At 39.7% G+C, this 20,361-nt stretch overlaps 2 protein-coding genes across 20 annotated transcripts in view; one reads left to right on the top strand and one right to left on the bottom strand.

The window, feature by feature from the left end:
• The window catches only part of LOC133133025 (serine/threonine-protein kinase MARK2-like), a 40,353-nt gene extending 34,213 nt beyond the window's left edge, over positions 1–6,140 (bottom strand). For 5 of the 16 annotated variants that reach the window (XM_061248957.1, XM_061248948.1, XM_061248953.1 and 2 more), the window contains exon 1: positions 4,905–6,139. Coding sequence is in view for 14 of the 16 variants with exons in the window: in XM_061248948.1 (XP_061104932.1) it covers positions 4,905–4,955 (51 nt within the window). In the remaining 2 variants the exon portion in view is untranslated. Of the gene's footprint in view, positions 1–4,904 lie in introns of all 16 variants that reach the window. The other 11 variants (XM_061248950.1, XM_061248951.1, XM_061248955.1 and 8 more) reach the window with 8 other exon arrangements.
• Positions 5,707–19,887, top strand: si:ch211-284e13.6 (uncharacterized). 4 transcript variants are annotated; one of them, XM_061248966.1, is made up of 3 exons: positions 5,707–6,036; positions 14,410–15,392; positions 17,490–19,887. In XM_061248966.1, exons 2-3 carry the CDS (start codon positions 14,439–14,441, stop codon positions 17,499–17,501), a joined length of 966 nt encoding a protein of 321 aa, XP_061104950.1. In that variant the 5' UTR covers positions 5,707–6,036; positions 14,410–14,438; the 3' UTR covers positions 17,502–19,887. The 4 variants fall into 4 exon arrangements, with proteins under 4 accessions (XP_061104950.1, XP_061104949.1, XP_061104951.1 ...); XM_061248965.1 differs by having other exon boundaries at positions 5,707–6,096; XM_061248967.1 differs by lacking the exon at positions 5,707–6,036 and adding an exon at positions 12,030–12,323 and having other exon boundaries at positions 17,493–19,887.
• Positions 19,888–20,361: the final 474 nt, after the last annotated feature.

Raw genomic sequence — 20,361 nt, 5'->3', positions numbered from 1 at the left:
CAAACATACACATACAAATACATCAGACATTTACAAAGAGACATTGTTCAAGCAGGAGAATACAATAAACATCCCGCCTCATGCATACATGCACGCACACAACAACAACAATGGAACATGACACTGTTGTGATACACCAAGCCATGAATTGCTCAAGGGGGACAAATGTGCAGGCATTAATCTATAAAACCATGCACTACAGCTGGCCTGTTGGCTCTTCAGTTTTCAGGCATTACTGTACACAAAGAACAGGGCTTTGGCAAAACCGAATTTAACAACATAATCCGGTATTCCCAACACTGCTCTGCAAATTCGCATTCCAACAATCGCAGGAGGAAATAATTTTTTAAGCGGTGAGATACAGCGACATACACAGAAGGGAAAGACTGAAAGGAGGAAAGACTGAAAGGAGGAGAGACAGTTAAAGGAGGTGCGGGTAAGCCTGCAGGTCATTCATCAGGTTATAAATATCACACAGTGTCTATTTCCAGGGAAGGAAGAGACAGCCAGGAACACAAATAGACACCAGCTGAACTCTCCCCCGCTCTATCCCCAATCTCCCTCTACCCCTGCCCCCAAGAAACCTCCTCCCTGTAAAGGGTGGGACGGTTTACCCGAGTAAACGAGGGCTTGCTGGGAGATTGATTGTGTGTGTGTGTGTGTGTGTGTGTGTGTGTGTGTGTGTGTGTGTGTGTGTGTGTGTGTGTGTGTGTGTGTGTGTGTGAGAGAGAGGAGGGCACACAGGTTTTTTGGGGTTTTTTTTTTTACATTTGCCCACTCATATGGTGTATTCACATTTAGCACCCTCTCCCCTCCGGCTAAAAATGCTTCTATTCATTATGTCTCTGCCTTGTAATGAAGGCATCCGTGTGTTATGGGGCAGCCGCAAATATTCCAGTACAGCTCACCAGTTTTAATCTTTTTATTATTTCCAGGAGAAATGTGAATTTATGCTTGTGTAACACATTTCAAGGTTATATCAATAACCAAGCTGAAATACTGAACTGTCATAAAAATAAGTTCATACCTTATCAATAGTTAATTTCAGTAAGTAGCATCCTCGTGATAGCATTAGTCGCATTAGGTAGCACATTTACTAGGAAGGTTTTTTTCGTAATATGTGATTATATGCCTGTTCTTTTATTGGCCTAAAATGAAAAACTGTATTATGCATTTAATCCTGCAATGAGTATCGACTTAAATGACACTCCAATGTCAGAATACATGATACGATATTGCCAATTTGTAGGCTCTCGTTTGGAGCACACATTTACTGCTTGTAGGCCAAAGCAAGCTGCATATGCAGGTGCATCACGCCCCTTACAAACTGGGATGCATCACCCATTTGTATTCCTAATGGTTTTAGTTTAGCACAATTCCATTTATTTTACCGTTTTCATTGAGTGCAGCACAGTATGAGACATGAAAAGAAATCCAAAGGACAAACCAATGTCCCTACACCCAGTGTCGGTAACTCAGGCTCTATGCAACAAGCTGACCACTGCCAACAGAAAAACTGAAAGCCGAAGCAGAATGGGAGGAGAAAAACTATGTTTAAAGAACTACTTCCTGGGAAACCTGGGAAACCTGGCAACCCTGGATCATGGAGAGATGAAAAAACTGGATTTCCAGCGTAGGTCGACTTCACAGGCAAAATGAGGTCGTTGTTTGATCATTCATCACCTTTTTTAAACTGCCATGTCAAAGCTGAACTCAGACGCCAAAAACAAGCCTCCCATGCATGCCGCCTGCAGTGGCTGGTGCGCTGGCAGAAGGAAGGAGAACATTTCCCCATAAACTGCTCAGCAGCCTCAAACTATCTTCCTCAATATCCTAGCAATAGTCATCCCACTTGAGAAAGAGCAAAAATACAGGCGCAGGCAATAGGTAATTAAGTGAGCAGTGAACACAGGGAGACAGCACTTCCCCTCCTGCTCCATCCTATCATTTCTATGGACTGATTTTGTTTGTCATTTCTTTTTTTAAGAAGAAACAACAGAAAGATACAATTTCACCATCTGCTTCAAAAACTAGAATGAGAGGCACAGAGCGAGAACTGATGGTCACTTTGAGAAGGGGGGGGGGGTCTACATTTCAAAGAAAGCGAGGAGGAGGAGGAGTCAACACAAGCTTCTAAAGCAACCACTCTCCTCTCACACCCCTCATCAGCTATTTTTAACTGAGTGTGCATGAGAGGGGGATGGAGAAAGAAAAACTTGAAAGGAGGAACAGAGAGGAACAGAGAGACCAAATGTGTGACAGGCAAGATTCAATTACCATGCCTAAAATCTGAATGACCAAAACATGGTAAATATGAAAGCTGCTCTTAAGACTTGCTAACAATGATGGGCATGAACACTTAGAGAAACAAGTTTCATCACAAAGATGACACGCAAACCACAAACATGTCACCACACCACTGTCACACACACACACACACACACACACACACACACACACACACACACACACACACACGGCCTTGATGAGCCAACAAAATGGAGAGCAACATCAATCCTGTCTGCACTGCTCCCAAAGCCGGCTCATCCAGAAAGGCTGGTTTTCAGAGAGAGAAAGAGAAAAGGCATACGGTATATACAAATTTGTTGATATTAGAATAAATGTCATATACCATCTGCATTCAGAAAAGGTCCTTTTGAGATGCCTGTGCATCTTTGTCAAGCCAATATTCAGGATATCTACTATAAACTACTAAACTACTCTTGACAACCTAAGCTTCAAAAAGACATTATTTAGTTTGCCTTTAACAGTACAATTGTCCAATAGCAACCATACGCATCATATAAGGGACTTTACAGAGCAATTTTCTTCAGCGATACAGAATACACACTTGATGTTCATAGATACTGCACTCTATGGTGAGATTTATACGTGTTCTTCATACATCAGTGCTGAAAACCTTTATTCTCATGCTTCTTAGTGCAGTTGTTGCTTTCACTATAAAGTTATGGTTTAGGCAATGGTAATAACATCAACTCGAAGATGTTAGCAGACATCTAGATAACATCAAATTACAACCATTTTCAAAATCAATGACTGAATGTTGAAATGCTATAATTTTTCAGTAAAATGGGTTTTAAACTTAGTTACTTGATATATACCATCCTGCTTGTTTCCTGGCAGGTCAAGGTAGCCACAATTTTTAATTTGTTCTATGTTGGGATTTTAGTGGAATATATTTAACTCATGTGAACCTTCCAGGACCAAGAGTCACTTCACTGCCCTGTGTTGTACTCAACTATACAAAGACACAGACAAGACGCAGAAATAGCGTGTCACTGTTAAAAGACTGTAAATGCCAGCTGTTCACACTGCAAGCTACACTGGCAGCGTACAGCAAGAAAAAAATCCCTGACCCCCTGACGAACTGGGATGGAAGTGGTTGGTAATGTCTGCATCACGCACTGCACAAAAAAGGCCAATACAAGCTTGGCGGACTGTATACTTTACCAGCCCACAGAATTAACCACTTTGAGCTTATCAATGATCCTTTCAAATCCAATTCTGGAAGTTAAAGCTGTGTGAACACTACACTGCCACAAGCTGCTGTCCCGCTTCCAGAATAAAACTACAGGGCTTCTGTGTCTACACTTGAGCCTGATATAACTTAATTAACGGTTCAGCGCAGGGTTGCAACGGTTGTTTCTTTTGTAGACCATGGGGTATTTCCTACACCAGTCATTGGGATCCACTGTTCGAATTGGAAGACACAGTAGCAAACAGTTAGCTAGCTACTTTCTCACAATTCGAACACTGGATCCCAAGGACTCGGGTAGGAAATACCCGAGATAAATAAATAAAACTTTAAATATTTGTAATTCATTCAATTAGCTATACAAGTAACGAATAATCTTGCAGCATGTTACTGAAGGCTCGCTACGAATAACAGTAGCAAGCCCTCAACCTAGCTAGACAGTTTTGAAATGAAATGCAAACTTATCTAGGATAACGTTAACTTGACGTTGACCCAGCAATTTAGCAGTTTGCGGTAGCTATTTCGGTCACAACACGACCCTTGTTAAATAGCTAGCTAACGTTAGCCTAGTGAAGCACTGCATGGTAACGATAGCTAGCTAGATAGCCAACAATAGAAATGGCTAGCTGGAAAATGTAGCGTTTCAATATAGAGCTAGCTGTTGTTAGCCACGTCTCAGATTGGTCAAATCAACCAATGTTGCAAATAAATGTTTACATAACTCGTAAATAACCGTTTAGTATGCCAAGATAATCCAGTTAGTCTCGATACAAAATACAGTTTAACGTTAGTGCTCGCTCGCGATTGCACTAACATTAGACAGTGAAGTTAAAATAGTAAATATTAGCACAGAAAAGAAACCAGTACGGGAAGTATTAACAGTTTACATCTTAACACAACAACGTGCGACCGTTATATTAAATAACGACAAACGTGGCGTGTTCAACGTTATATCCGCCACATTTGAGTTGCTGGAGTTCCCATACGTTACCTGCTAGGCGCTAGATATATGCTTAGCCTAGGAGGTTAGCTAGATAGCCAGTTAATGTAGCCTAGTAAAAAAAATATAGCCTAGCTATATCTGCGGTGCTCACCAGACTGATGTGGTGAGCTTCCAGATAAGTGTTTTAGCTAGCTAGCCTTGTGCAGCTACTTTCTGTTATTTATATCAAGACAGAAACCCATGGCTTAGTAGCTGACATTAACTTAATGCAATAAGCAAGATTTATATCCAATATGCTAACTAGCAACTGTAACGTTAGCTCGCGTTAGTTAGCATGCTCAAGTAGCAGCTAGCTACGGGCTAGCTAGTGCGCAAATTCGATAGGCGAAGTTAGCGGTCTCTTCGCATTCAACAAGCAGCCAGACACTTTCAGTTCTTATTAATCAGCTAACGCGTTATTCTTACCTGGTCTGACGAAAGCTCATTGACTGTTAACAATGGCGTCCGTGCTGACATTTTAAGAAATTCTCAAAAGGGAGGGGGCAATGGGGTCACGAAACTGGAATTCAGAATCTGACGCACATTTGTTTGCAATGCCAGTCTGGAAAAAAGTTGAAAGCTGGCAGTTATAAGTTAAGGTGATCAACAAGTTGAAATCCTCATTAGTATATTGCTGGTATCCGTCCGTCCGTGTCCGTAATGGTGTGGCTGCTAATTAGTAGCCAGCTAGCTGAAGTTTTTTTTTTTTTTTTTTTTTTTCAACCGTCAATGAAAATATACATATCTATCTTGTAATAACAAATATATAGCCTTGCTATGCTAGTTATCGGATTGCTAGCTCGGTCAGAAAAATAAAAATCCAGGGAACTTGATAAAAACTGTCTGTTGTGGTTACATCTGTGTAGGTTAGCTTTTAGTTGTCCATTTCTGATAGAGGAAAACGAATGACTTCTGTACCCGAAGAAATTACTTAGCTAGCAGCAAGCCAACACTACCTGCCATGTGTCAGAAATGAGCATCTGCTAAAGCAGAGTGCATTTCCCGGTAAGGTCTTCAACTCGAGCCTGGGGATTCACACTTTAGGCCAGCCTAGTGGGACCTGACCCACCATCGCCGAAGAAATAACAAAACAAAGCCAATCAGTTAGCTCTAGCTATAGTTGGCCATTTAGCCAATCATAACCCAACCGTGGAGAATTAAGTACATTTCAGAAGCCAAAGAAATCCAATATGGCCCAACAGCTGGGCTGTCCGTAACTTATGAAAAACAATCCAAGACGCTCGAATACCCAAAAACAAAAAAGAAAAGTCGACCAGCTTTCCTGGCTAGAGCTAGCTTGCTAAACTGAAAGAAAAAAAAAACGTCGTGTTGCAGTAATGAGGCGGAAGAGGCTGTGATTGGGTGTAAGCCAATGTTTCTGAAAGCATCCGATAAGGTTCCGTTCTCCGTCTTCTCGGTGATTGATTGGGCTCATAGGCTGTGGATCGTCTGATCTTTGGAGGTGGACGACGGTTGTTCCTGTGCTCGAAAGGAGACTGCTGTTCTGAATCTTGTGCGCTAGGCTAGCTAGCGTGGTACCGGAACAAGCGCCAGCCAGGTAACATGGCCGCCGTATAACCAAGAGGAGTGTGAGGGGAGGCGGAGAGCACAGCAGAGTGTACGTATGCTGTATCTAACTGTTCTTCGGAAACGATCGGTGGCACTCGGCCGACCGGCTTTGGACAGCACTCCGTCAGAGTGATTATCTCAAACTTGGTCCTGGGGTCCCATGTACACATGCCGATTTTGGTCCGACTGTAATTGCAATCCCAAAATTTTAGTCATTTAGTCATTCATGTTTTTTAAGTATGCGATTTCCATGTTTAGAGGGATTATTTACCCTTAAGCCACACAATGTCAGAACGATGTAAGTCTCATGTTCACATTGTGCTTATTGTGCTATATTACAAACAATTACATACAAAGAGGTACCAAAATGTTTTAACTGATCAAATTAAACACTGAGGTGAATCAATTGGCTCGTATTTAGATTTTTGAACAATAAATTAACTAATTAGGTTGTGTTCCATTTCTTACAGATTTTCCCCCCTTAAACACATTCACACAATGCAGGTTTGGCTTGTTATTATTTGCTTTGTGTTTAAATCTATCAGATGGTTTGTTTTAGAGGCCATAGCGCCACACTTTCAGGAATTAGTGATTCAACTCTAATTTTAATTAAATTAAAACATATTTTACCTTTCTGTGTAATTGTTTGCAATATACCACAATGTGAATGTGGGACTTTTATTATTCATGGAATGCGTTGCTATTTCAAACACAATGTGTTTTAAGAGGGTAATCCCTCGAAACATACACACACACACACACACACACACACACACACACACAAAACCTAATTAAGAACAAAGACATAGAAAAACAGTTTCACAGACACAGAATAAACATAATTCAAAATAGTACTTAGTCTAGGATAGGGGTGTGAACGGTTAAACATTTAAACAGTTACAAATGCACAAATTGGTTGGACAATTGAAAGAAAGAATCTGACTGCATTATAACTTCCGTCAGACTAGTCCGAGCAAGCAGTCTTCAGCTATTTCAGGATGTTAAGAATGCAAACACCACAGTGAATTGAATGCTGCAGTATTAGAGTTATCAAATAATTGTGTTTACATGTAGCTGTTGGTTCACTTATGGCGTATTGTATGGCATTGTTTCAGCTTCACAGAGGACTCTGTTTATTCCTTGACAGGCAAATTCAAACTCAAACTGAATGTAGCCTTCCACTATGCCGTATATATTAAAAACAAATTAAGCAATACATCATTCCAACCATTTATTTTTTCTAACTTACTTAGCCTAATATTGAAATCATTATCCAGCGTTTTTTTTTACATTTGTGTTCTATATATCTCTGGTTTACCTACATTTTCCAGGACCGTGTGGTTGAATTATTTCTAAAATGAGGTCAAATTGTTGGCATAAAAGAAAAATCTTTAGACCAGACTCGAAAAAGGATCACATTGATCCTGTCACCACAAAGCTTGCCCTGCGCCATATAAAATCAAATGCATTGGCAAAGTTACCTAAAAATCTAAGCCAAATTGTATAGAAACCATTCCCATAAAAGTAAAATCATTAGACCAGTCAACTATGGTATCTGTAGGAAATCCCATTTTTATATTTACTGTTTTGCATTTCCATTGGATTCCCTGCCTAAAATAGACCAGATGTATCATGTAGCTACCATGACACAGTGTTATAATGTTACTGCATATCAAGAAAATATTGGACATTGTGTGACCACAGAATTTTGAGTGCATAATCCTGTCTGTAACAAAGTTCTCAGCAGATTGGAGAACATTTCATGCAATCCAGTCTGTCTGGCAGAAGCCAAAGGGAAGAGGGATGAAAACACATTGAATTATCATTTTAACCAATGTATTAAAATAATGATGCCAGCATTTCTGGGCTTTAACTACAGACTGCTGGATATCAGTGAACATGAAAATGTAAATGTAAATCGCTAATTTGGCAATTAGGCTATTATTATTATTATTATTGTTGACATTTAAATTAAACTATTTTAAGATGACCCAAAAAGTTTGAAAATGCAATTACATTTTTGTCAGTAAACTGTTTTCAAGATGGGGTGGTAACCATTTACAAAAACTGATTATTTGTCACGTCCCTAGTCCAGGACTAAGATGAAAGGTTTACGATGCAGAATGTGAGCCTTTAGAATCTTTATAATCACAGATTTTAAAGACAGGACCACACACAGAAAATTGCAAAAAGACACACACAGTAAAGAGCACCACGTCCAGAAACTTCCCGAACACATTTTAGAATAACAAATACAGGTAAAGGAGCATACATTTGGCAAAGACGGTGTGCAAAGACAGAGATTTCCAGTGCACTGGATATGCCTTAACATAGTTATTTTATGATATTTTCAAGGTAAAAATCCTGCAGAGTCTGCCTTTTATGTGTCTGTGAAACTGACCCACAGTGGCTTTGATGCAATAGCACCACTCTCACCAATTCCAGCTACTTCAGTGCTAATATCTCCCCCTTGTGGAGAAATTAGCAAATCCTTCAGTCAGTCAGTGAGTGAGTGAGTGAGTGAGTGAGCGAGCGAGTGAGTGAAAGAAAACATAAAAGTGATTTATTTTCAAGAAACAAGTTACAATTTGCAGATCCATATTTGGCCAAAGTAGAAATGACCACTTACTATTTAATGTTATTATGAATAACCAAAGCCCAGACTATAGGCAAAATATGCTATAGTCTATGATCATTGAGTTCTTTGTAACTATCCATTATATTGGCAGATGGCAACACCATCTTTGAGACTGCCTTTCACAGAACACCATAATTACCCATCATTTGTTCACACCTTGACGTGATTTGTAATGAGAAAGGGCCAGACAGTGGGCTCCAGAATTATTGGCACCCTGGAGCCAGAATAAACTAAATTAAGAAAGTAAGTAAAAGTATCTAGTTTTCCTGTATGTTTGAACATAAAATGTAGACCATTATCCATGTTTTTTTATTATATGCAGCCTTTTTTCTTATTTTTATAAAGGGTGCCAATAATTCTGGAGCCCACTGTATATAGTTATAATGAACCTCAATGGACATATCTCCAAAATACTACAATAAAACCATTTAATATTTGGTATGTATTATATTCTTGTCCACCAGAAAGCAGTCGAAAGTGTGAACTAATTATGGAAAAAATCCAGTGTAATCATGGACACACAAGAATACTTTTGCAGGCATTTAGATTTGAGATCAAAAGATGAATACGCAACAAAAGCACAGATGATCCAATTTTATTTTATTTCACCATTTTACAGAAACGGTTGTTTATGTGTTGAGTCCTGCCATTTTTATCTTAATTTAAAAATTAAATAAAGGGTTGACTGGCAGGCATTAGCTGTTAGCTGTTGCTCAGACTGTTGCTCTTGCATGGATTGATCACACATAAAAGAGCAACATGTCTAGTCTTGTGGAGATTGCATTCAGAGTCAGAAGGAATACACACTGAATTTGGGCACCGCTTGGTTATCATGACAAATGCCTTCCTTCAGTCTCAAATTTCTCAGGAGGGATATTTTTGATTGGGTTCTTATCTTGTCCCTTTTGATTTCTTGGTTGTCACTTGTGAGTTTGTTTTTTGTGTTCAAATCATAGTGTTGAAAACAAGAATGATGAAAATGCATATTTTAATTATAGTCTACTTACAAATGAATATTCACTTCATTTGGTATGTTAATGGTCAACTGAATTGGGAGTAGATTTTGGTTTGATCTTATGTGATACCGCAGTATACAAAATTCTGACCATAGTTTGATTTTATGTATATTGATTTATCGCTGTAAAAGTTTGAGTTGCACTGGGTTTGATATGCCTACAGTATACATAGTAAATCTATCAGTGTGATTTGATGCATACCTTGTTGTGTCTAGAAGGTGTAGTGGAGTGTGTTGATTCAGTACTGGTGTTGCAGGAAAATTCTGAACATGCCTTAATTATGCCAGTCAAGTTCAGAATGTCTCTGCAGGTGCGGAAACTTGTGTACAGCTCTATCTAGGGATATAGTTCTGTACTGCAATGATGTCCTCTACAGGCTGACATTTAGGTGAAAACCCACTGATGTCCTTAGAAAGGTCTCAATCATAATTAAACTGATAGGAAATTTTATTTGTGTCAACATAAATAACTGATTTAACAATAAACAAAATGCCAATCTGATTCTAAAAAAACATTTTTTTCAATGTATTTAGAATAACAATTTTGTAAATTATACGTTGATGTTCCTTGTATTGTTTCTCTTGGGATGAGATTGTATCAAAATCTGTTAATTGCTTGTTTTGGTTTTAGTCAGTTTACTCAGTCAGTCAGTTTTAGACTATGTGTGAATTACTTTCCTGAGGATAAGATTGTGTTTTCTTTGTTCAGACGGATATAATGCATTTAAATTTGTTAATTGTTGACTGTTTTGTCATTTGTTTTGTGTTGTATCTTGTGTGTTGCAGGACAACCCTCAAAAACAAGATATATCCTGCTAATAATAAAACATACTGTATACCAATGTCAGCATATTGATAATTAAGGTTTTAAGTTAGTGATTATTGCAGTGTAATGTAACATTATCTGCCTTTCTGTCATGGGTGGAGCTGGGGTCAGAAAGCAATAAAAGGGACTTCACATATTTTATTGTGTCATTGTGCATTGCCATTTTTGTAGCAAAGTTATTTCCAAACCTTAATCCACACTCAGTGTTGCAGATATTTTGTTTAGTTGTTCTATTTTTCCTGATGTTCTTTAATGTTGATAACATTTTTTCCCACACATCACCTCAATTCCATAGCCTAACTGGACATTGTCTATCTTTCTTGGGGGTAGCGGGGTGACAGTTAAGAGTGCTCATGTCACTCCATCAAACTGAAAGCATCTACAGCTATTTGTTTCTGTAATTATAATATGAATGTAGTAGATAATATACTAATATACTGCAGGTTATAATTAATGGTTAAAGGCCCTGTCAAAGATTAAATCAAGAAGGACATAGTGTTTTTGTCTGTTTTTATTATTATTATTATTATTATTATTATTATTAGTAGTATGGATTTGTTTGTTGATTTTTATCCTTGATTATTTTTCTCCCCAAATATTTTACCAACAAGTTAGCATGCTCATTTCTGACATGTGGCCAGAGAAACGTGTGCTGGTTCATCATCATTCTTTCAAACATAAAGCAGCTAACAGAGAAGCTAAGCTCGGACATAAAAGTTCACACTTTGTCTGTAATTAAGCCACACAATACTACAGTACTTTACAGTATTTTAAAACATAGGTTAAGTATTAGCACATTGGCCCTCTTTCTTATTTTCTTCGATTTTTCTACTTGGTTTACTTTCACAGTAAACAATGTAATATTTTGTCTGGGATAAGAGAGAGAAGTAAAGATATTTAAGTGAGTAACCTGCTAAAGGAGTATGCTAGTGACTTTCAACTCTTTTTGGAATCGTGACCTGAAAATGAATTTTGAATCTCAGGTGATATTGAGTATCCCTAGACTATTAATATTAGTTAATTGATATACAGCGAAATTTAGTTAAATAACAAAGGCACTACTTACAATTCCTGTTAGCACCAGATTGGCATCTTACTTTAAGCTAACTTGTCACTCGTTAAACAGACTGCATTGTAATTGGACTAGAAGTAGGACATGCACTCTCCGCCTATTTATCCTCTTCGCTTTTGGGATTGGATAGGAACATGACACTGGGAGGGTGCGTGGGCGAATATCGAAATATCCGAAGACTAACATTTAAATCTGCTTGCCGTGCAGTTGGTCGCACAGCAGCTTTTTTACTTTTTGAAAATCGCAATGTATTTAATATATTACTAGATTTTGTCCAAATGTAAAGTTAGAAAATTGACCGCTTCATTAATTTACTATGGAAACTTCGCCAAATTTCCCCCCTCGGGGGTTGGGCTTGGACGTTTTTGTGGGCGTGCCCTCGCTTGCCGACTGTATCTATTAACTGCTGCTGTATTCGTTTCGGAGTTCAATCGGTGGCTTCCCGACCGAAAACGCTAGCCATATTGTGTGTCGCCTCTTATGAGGAAGTGTTATTAACGATTCACAATAAACGTATGCTATTATGGTCTGGAGCTCTACTGGTTCATACCGAAATTTGCGTTTTCCTCACCAACCAGAATACACATCTGCTGTAAACACGAAACGTGTATAGCTGTCTTGCTTTCTAGCCGAAATTGCATCGCAAAGCATGCAGAACACGACATCAACCTGGAGAGGAGTTATTGCGCATTCCACGGAGTTCCAGGAACCACGATAACATTAAGGTAAACCTACAAAAATATAAAATGTATGATTTAGAAAAATCTCATATCCTGTCTAGCTAACGATGTTATGTACAGTCATTCATGTAGCTATAGCTAGCTTGTTTTACGGTATTAGCTCGTGTATCAGTCATCATTTTTGCTCGATGTTAGTGTTGTTATGTAGGGAAATACATTTTGTATTATCAACATTTATTACGCTACGTCATTATTTGCCATTTAAGTAGTCAGCTATTTTCTGACGACGACTGTGATTCTGCCGTTTGCTAACCAGACAAGTTACGAACTTGACATTTGAATGGCCTATTAAATATGTGATATGAAAATAATTCGTTACTTTTAGCTTCGCTTACTTTTGTTAACTTAGGGCGCGATTCGTGTGTACTAGTCTTCGGCGGTAGAAGCAATGGACCAGTTATAATTGCAGGAGTAATGCAGAGAGGGTGGGCGGGGCTAGCCCAGATATATGTGGTGAGGGAAAAACCAAGACAACAAACCCTTGAAATGTAGGCCATCGCGCGTGACCCAATTCCTCTGTACAACAACATAGCGCGAGCAAATGTGGAACACCATCTCGGCACGGTTCCAGGGCAGGCTTCGCTTACTGTGTCACGGATGTATGGATGAATAATTAAACAAAAAAAAAAAAAAACTACCATTTACTTTATTCACTTCTTAGATTATTTTTTATTGTTCACAACATAACTCTTTTTTGTGCATATTGGCAAACTATTTCTTTAAGGAAATTGTAACTTAATCTTAACTGTAAACCCAGAGTAATTATATTAATTTGACACATGCTTTCAGAAGAATTTCATAAATTGCTGTAATTCCATTTCTAAGGTTATGGTAGTTTTCTTATTGTCGATCTGTATTACAACATTTGGGCTAAAGTTAATTATTTTGTTTTTGTTTGTGAATAACAGTAGCTATTAAAATAATAGTGTTCTTTGCTAATATCGTACAAGTAGCCAAAGTACGTTATTTTTCCTCAGTGCCTTCAATTTGAATCTTTCATAACTAGTCTAAAACAAGTGAGCCCACCTGAATAGCATTCAGTCCCTAAAATGAATATTTGAATCTAGTTTAAGAACAAGTGAGCCCACCTGCATAGCATTCGACTAGTTACTGTGAAAGTTTGGCAAGTGTAGCTTATGTTAGTGGGATTTTTAGGGTTTCTTGGTTCAAGCTTGGCATGTGTAACAAGGCCAGTAGATTGTGCTGTGTGACAGATATTTAGCTGTGTGGGCCCCTGGCTGTGTGAACAGTCAAGCTCTGACCTACTTTTCCTCCTTACTTCTTACCTGCTTAGCTATTTTTATCTCTGACACAAGGCTGTGTGAGCAGCCAGCATCTCAAAATGGTCTTAGTTTCCCATCATTAATGCTGTACAGTTATTGATCTTGAGGCAAACCAACCATGTTAAATAACACCAGCTGAGTACCCCTTTCTCCCTTGAAGGGCATCATCCCAGTCCGTTCTTGTCTTTTCACGGCTGTTACCAAGGTGATACCGCTCAACTGGAGTGTTCGTTCTGTACAGTTCTTTCTGTTTTTTGTTCTTGAATCAAAGTGTGCCTTCTCTTTCTGATGTGGGAGAGGAAGTCTATATAGAAGGTCCATAGAACACAATCTCAGAATTAGGGAGTACAAAACAAGGTGTACAACAATTTTTTTATTTCTGTTTCAGGTTTCTATTCAACTCAAGCATTTTTTATTTATTTATTTTATTCCATAACTCCTGCAAACTCCCCCGAACATCCTTTACTACTGAGGCTCAAAAGTTAGTGCATTTAAGTTTTAGCCATTTAGCTGAAACTCTTATCCAGTTCAAGGAACTGAGCCTTGGAGTCGCAAGCCCAGCTCTAATGTCTAAAACAAATATCACATTTACTCTTTGCATTTTAATCAATCGTTTTGTCCTTCCAATTGGCTGACCAATGAAAGCATAGAGAAATGACAGCTTGCTTTCAATCAGGTGGACACAGGCAGGTGAACAGAAGTCATCATGGCAGGAACAAGAAAGTCATAAGGGGATATCCCAGAGTATCTTTAAATCTGCTTCTTTTTTTTTGAAATTTTATTTGCAGGACAGAGTGACAGCGGTTGAGGTCCAGCAATGGATGGGTGGAGGGGTCTTGCTGAGCCAAATGAGCCGAAGCTCAAACCTGTGCCCATCAAACCCCAGCTGGACAAAGAGATCCAGCACAGCAGGCAAGAGGGGGAGGTTGAGCCCGTTGAACCGACGCCTATCATTGTGAAAAAAGAGGACATATCCGATGTGCCTTGCAAGGTTCCCAAATTCCAGTATGTGGACTTCCCCTCCTTGCACCAGTGCATCCAGCAGTTAGCCATACCCCCGCTAGAGAGCTGGCTGGCGAGATGCCCAGCGGGTTGGCCTCCGAGCGGAGGCTCCAGAGACGCTACGGAGAGAGTCCCGAAATTTAAGTACGTGGACTACCCTTCACTGCACCACTGCATCCAGCAGCTCTCTGTGCCACCCCTGGAGAGCTGGAGCTCGGGGCTGCCGCGGTCAGTGGGTAGCCGTGGCCACAGGCTGGGAACAGAAACACTGGCTCCGCCTGGCACTGCGAGCCAAGAGCGCGGCAGCCTGGTATCAGGGCACAAACAGGGCACAGACGCTGCCCTCCCAGGGCCCAGTCCTGGTCCCGTCCAGAAGAAGGCCGTCTCGGACACAAAGTCCCGCAAGCCCCAGCGTTCACTGCGTGTCATTGACAAGCCCGAGGCCAGACCGCTGATTGGCTCAGACAGAGGGCAGCCCTGCACAGAGGTTACCAAGGGCACTGAGTTCCAAAGGCCTAACGTTCTGGCCTCTGGCAGGGAAACGGCCCAAATGAAGGCCGGTAAAGGGAGGCAGCCCACTGTTAACAGCATGTATTTGGACCTGGAGTCAGACCAAATACAGCTGAGGGCCCGACTAGAGCCCAGAGACTCTGACAATCCTGAGGAGTCCTTCTGGAGAACCGTTACAGAGTCTGTTTGTCCATTTTGCCAAAAGATGTTCACCGATCCGGAGGAGTTAAGAGTTCATCAGAGGATCCATCGAGATAAGGTCTGTCCATGCCGTTAAGGAAATATTTTAGTCGTTTCTGGTATGCAGGTTACTTGACGTTTTTCCCCATTGTTCTTCTGAGCAAGATTCTTCTTTTGAATTGGGGAGAAAGAATGATACAGTCAGGTCCATAAATATTGGGACATCGACACAATTCTCATATTTTTGGCTCTATACACCACCACAATGGATTTGAAATGAAACAAACAAGATATGCTTTAACTGCAGACTTACATCCAAATCAGGTGAACGGTGTAGGAATTACAACAGTTTCTATATGTGCCTCCCACTTTTTAAGGGACCAAAAGTAATGGGACAATTGGCTGCTCAGCTGTTCCATGGCCAGGTATGTGTTATTCCCTCATTATCTAATTTACAAGGAGCAGATAAAAGGTCTAGAGTTAATTTCAAGTGTGCTATTTGCATTTGGAATCTGTTGCTGTCAACTCTCAATATGAGATCCAAAGAGCTGTCACTATCAGTGAAGCAAGCCATCATTAGGCTGAAAAATCAAAACAAACCCATCAGAGAGATAGCAAAAACATTAGGCATGGCCAAATCAACTGTTTGGAACATTCTTAAAAAGAACGCACCGGTGAGCTCAGCAACACCAAAAGACCCGGAAGACCACGGAAAACAACTGTGGTGGATGACAGAAGAATTCTTCCCTGGTGAAGAAAAACCCATTCGCAACAGTTGGCCAGATCAAGAACACTCTCCAGGAGGTAGGTGTATGTGTGTCAAAAATCCAGAGAAGATTTCACCAGAGTGAATACAGAGGGTTCACCACAAGATGTAAACCATTGGTGAGCCTCAAAAACAGGAAGACCAGATTAGAGTTTGCCAAACAACATCTAAAAAAGCATTTACAGTTCTGGAACAACATCCTATGGACAGATGAGACAAAGATCAACTTGTACCAGAATGATGGGAAGAGAAGAGTATGGAGAAGGAAAGGAACTGCTCATGATCCAAAACATACCACCTCATCAGTGAAGCATGGTGGTGGTAGTGTCATGGCGTGGGCATGTATGGCTGCCAATGGAACTGGTTCCCTTGTATTTATTGATGATGTGACTGCTGACAAAAGCAGCAGGATGAATTCTGAAGTGTTTCAGGCAATATTATCTGCTCATATTCAGCCAAATGCTTCAGAACTCATTGGACAGCGCATCACAGTGCAGATGGACAATGACCCGAAGCATACTGCGAAAGCAACCAAAGAGTTTTTTAAGGCAAAGAAGTGGAATGTTATGCAATGGCCAAGTCAATCACCTGACCTGAATCCGATTGAACATGCATTTCACTTGCTGAAGACAAAACTGAAGGGAAAATGCCCCAAGAACAAGCAGGAACTGAAGACAGTTGCAGTAGAGGCCTGGCAGAACATCACCAGGGATGAAACCCAGCGTCTGGTGATGTCTATGCATTCCAGACTTCAGGCTGTAATTGACTGCAAAGGATTTGCAACCAAGTATTAAAAAGTGAAAGTTTGATTTATGATTGTTAGTTTGTCCCATTACTTTTGGTCCCTTAAAAAGTGGGAGGCACATATACAAACTGTTGTAATTCCTACACCGTTCACCTGATTTGGATGTAAATACCCTCAAATTAAAGCTGAAAGTCTGCAGTTAAAGCACATCTTGTTCGTTTCATTTCAAATCCATTGTGGTGGTGTATAGAACCAAAAAAATTAGAATTGTGTCGATGTCCCAATATTTATGGACCTGACTGTATGTGATACAATAACTGCTAATGTTGTGTCTTGCCAAGCTCCAGACAACCTGTGGTAGAACATGCTGTATTCAGGTAACAGGCCACCTTCAATTTAAGACCTGTATATGAATATTATTTTCATCTGAATGTAGCAATTTTTTGTGTTCTCTGGGTTCTCTAAATTTCAAGTATGCATTGCATTCTTGAGACCTTTAAATAATGTTCAAGATCTAACTTACATTCAATACTAATGATTACAGTACGTTCAATATGGATGGCTGAAAGCACAATCCAAGATGCTCTATCATGAAAAAAGGCATTGATCACTCTGAACTGTTTTGTTTACTTGAATTGTCCCTCCTCTTTAACACCTCTTTTCAGAAGGCACACTGACATCTTAACCACAGACCCACCCCCAGCTGACTGCCTGCGAGGACCTTCACACCACGCCTGCCTTGACTGTGGAAGTGCACGATGAGCCTGGGTGGCACCCAAACAAAGGCCCGATGTCCCAGCAGCCTCTCAACACATGCAAGAGGACAGGCCGCAGCACTCCTACGCAGATGTACACCCTGCTGTCTCTTAGGGGAAACTGCACCCTAATCTTACTGTACTTTGACGATAACAACATAAATCACACAATTTAATTATCGTAAATAATTCCACTGTGGTATCTTTTTTCTTTTTTTTTTTTTAATCAGTGAAGGTGCCGCTTCCGGTATCTGAAGTACACCTCTTTGACTCAGCCATGTATCAATAGTATTGCGAGTGGGTGTGATTGTCCCAGTGTTGAAAGCACATGAGTTTGGCAGAGTTTTCCACGATGGGAGATTGATATCTAGAATATTTGTATTTGCAATTTGATTTGATATTTTACCATATTATCAGTGGGCATCTATTTACCATCAAACATAGATTTTAGTGTGACGTTCCTCTTTTACTGTTGACAGATGATGCAAAACTCCTCTGAAATGTTTGAGGGTGGCTCATGAAAGGTTTGGAGATGGGGGCTGCTTGGTGTATTATCCTGTTAAGCCACTGTTCCTGTGCATGTACAGGCTACAGTCTGGTATGAAATTTGGACCGTGTCAGTGTTGACCTTGGCTGACAGCCCCACCAATTTTGCATCACCCAGGGTTGGGAAGACTTCAGTCAGCTAGGATGCCATCTCATCCCGCACCAATGATGCCCACTGGTCCGTAAGTCCACCTGAAACCTGATACTACGTTTTGAAGTATTTTATAATACTTTTTTTTGGTTGCAGTATTTTAGTTTTAGTGTATGTTGGTCATTGGCCCAGAGATTGTTTTGTGAGAGAAAGGATATTACAGAGGTTTTTGATGGCCTGACCGCTTCACAATAGTGGGTATCGGGCCTTTCAGGAGTTTCTGGTAAAGCAAGAATGTACAGAGTAACTGCAATGGAGCCTGTACAGCAATGTTTTGCCTCCAAAAGTTGAATGTGTATATTTCCTGATTACCTTTTAAAATATATACTTGGTTAGAAATATTTCTGATGGAACATGCAGCCTGACACCATTGTGCTCAACGAAAGAAGTGGTTCAGCTTCCTTCAGGCCAAATAAATATGTTGCTGAAACTTTGTTTTGTTTTATTTTATTGAGAATTGAGAAGGATAGAATTTTCAGAACAAGTATTTAAGTATATTTGAAGTGGACATGAAACTCCTCAATGCCCTGATACCTAGCCAGCACAGTAAAGCCAGCAGGTTGTTTGAAACTTATGTAAGTATTAAAAGTTTCATCATTGCACAATGTAATTGTCTGGGAATATCGGAAAGCATACACAAAAAAGTAAATATTATCCTGAATAAGTTATCCCTTTAAGCTGCACATTAAGTTTATTCTGACTCATGTCTATGTGACCCCCTACTTGCGAACTGCGGTGTTATAAGGTACAGTAGTTGATATCTAAAACATCTAAAAATGACTAGAGCAGGGGCCTCCAAACAAAAGGGCCATGGGTGCAGGTTTTTGTCTTACCCCAGCACAAGGCACCTGATTCTGCTCAAGGTCTTGACTCAAGATTAGTTCATGATTAACTAATTAGTTGAATCAGATGCCACAGCGCTGAACTAAAACAAAAACCTGCACCTACACCTGTCCTTTTTGAATAAGATTAGACTCCCTTGGTCTGGAGAGCAGTTCCTAACAATAAATTATGAGAACAGGGGGAGATGACTGTAGCTGCAATCCTGGGACACACATATCTTTATTCACCAAAGTTTCTTTATCCCTAATTTGGCTTGTATGACAATATGCCATCGATTCTCATGTCTCAAATGTCAAAAACTAAAAAAAAGAAACTTACATCTTGAATGGTATAATATTTGAGGATTTTGCCAAATGTTTCTTTAAAGATACACATTTTGTTTTTCTGTGTATGCTTTTGTGGAGTATATTCAGCCAATCAAACAATCAAATGTTATATCTTGGTGGCACTCTTGAAGACATTTTACCTTACAGCTTTGATTAGATGACAGCCTGATATTCTTTCAGAAGTGTTGAAAAAACTATTGGAAAAAACTAAAACAAAAGGGGTGCCTCTGTAGCCATGGGTTTTGCTTACTCCACAATAAGCTAAACAAGGAAAATAATCACAAGCTTTAGGACATGTAATCTAATGATTTTTTGTTTATATTTTAGTATTTTTAATGATAATTCAGCCATGCTTAGTCTAGATTAATGTGCGCTTTTGTTTAGTGTTGTTTTAAGATGTTTCATTGTATGTGTGCATTAAATACAGTTTTTACAAAACCAATAGCCTTTCTGAATCGGTCCCATTTTGGAAACTGAATGGCCCAAACACTATTAACATGCAGAGAAACCACAAGAATAACCTTATGGTGACATGAACTTCATGTGAATCAAAGTAAATTGCATGTGATCGATGTGCTTGTTGGACATTTTATGTGAAAAAATATATATTACATCCCTTCATCACAAAAATAATCAGTCCTAATGTCCCAACTGTTTACATAAATCAGTCAAACCCACATGTTTTAAATAACTAAATCGCTGTTTGGAAATCAACAAAGTGGTAAACATTCATGACTTGAAACCCGGAGTGGAGCACAACTTCAGGAAGAAGTTAATTGAAAACGGAATGCTTTCTAAAGCAGTGATCCTCATTCCTGGTCCAGGTGGGCCACATGATCGGTGCCTTGCATGGCAGCCAATCGCCATTGGTGTGTGAGTGTGTATCAATGAGAAGCATCAGTTGTACAGCACTTTG

The sequence above is a fragment of the Conger conger genome, chromosome 7, assembly GCF_963514075.1.
Source record: "Conger conger chromosome 7, fConCon1.1, whole genome shotgun sequence".
Taxonomy (NCBI): domain Eukaryota; kingdom Metazoa; phylum Chordata; class Actinopteri; order Anguilliformes; family Congridae; genus Conger; species Conger conger.
Note: the sequence above shows the minus strand (reverse complement) of the source record. Positions and strands in the feature narration are given on the sequence as shown.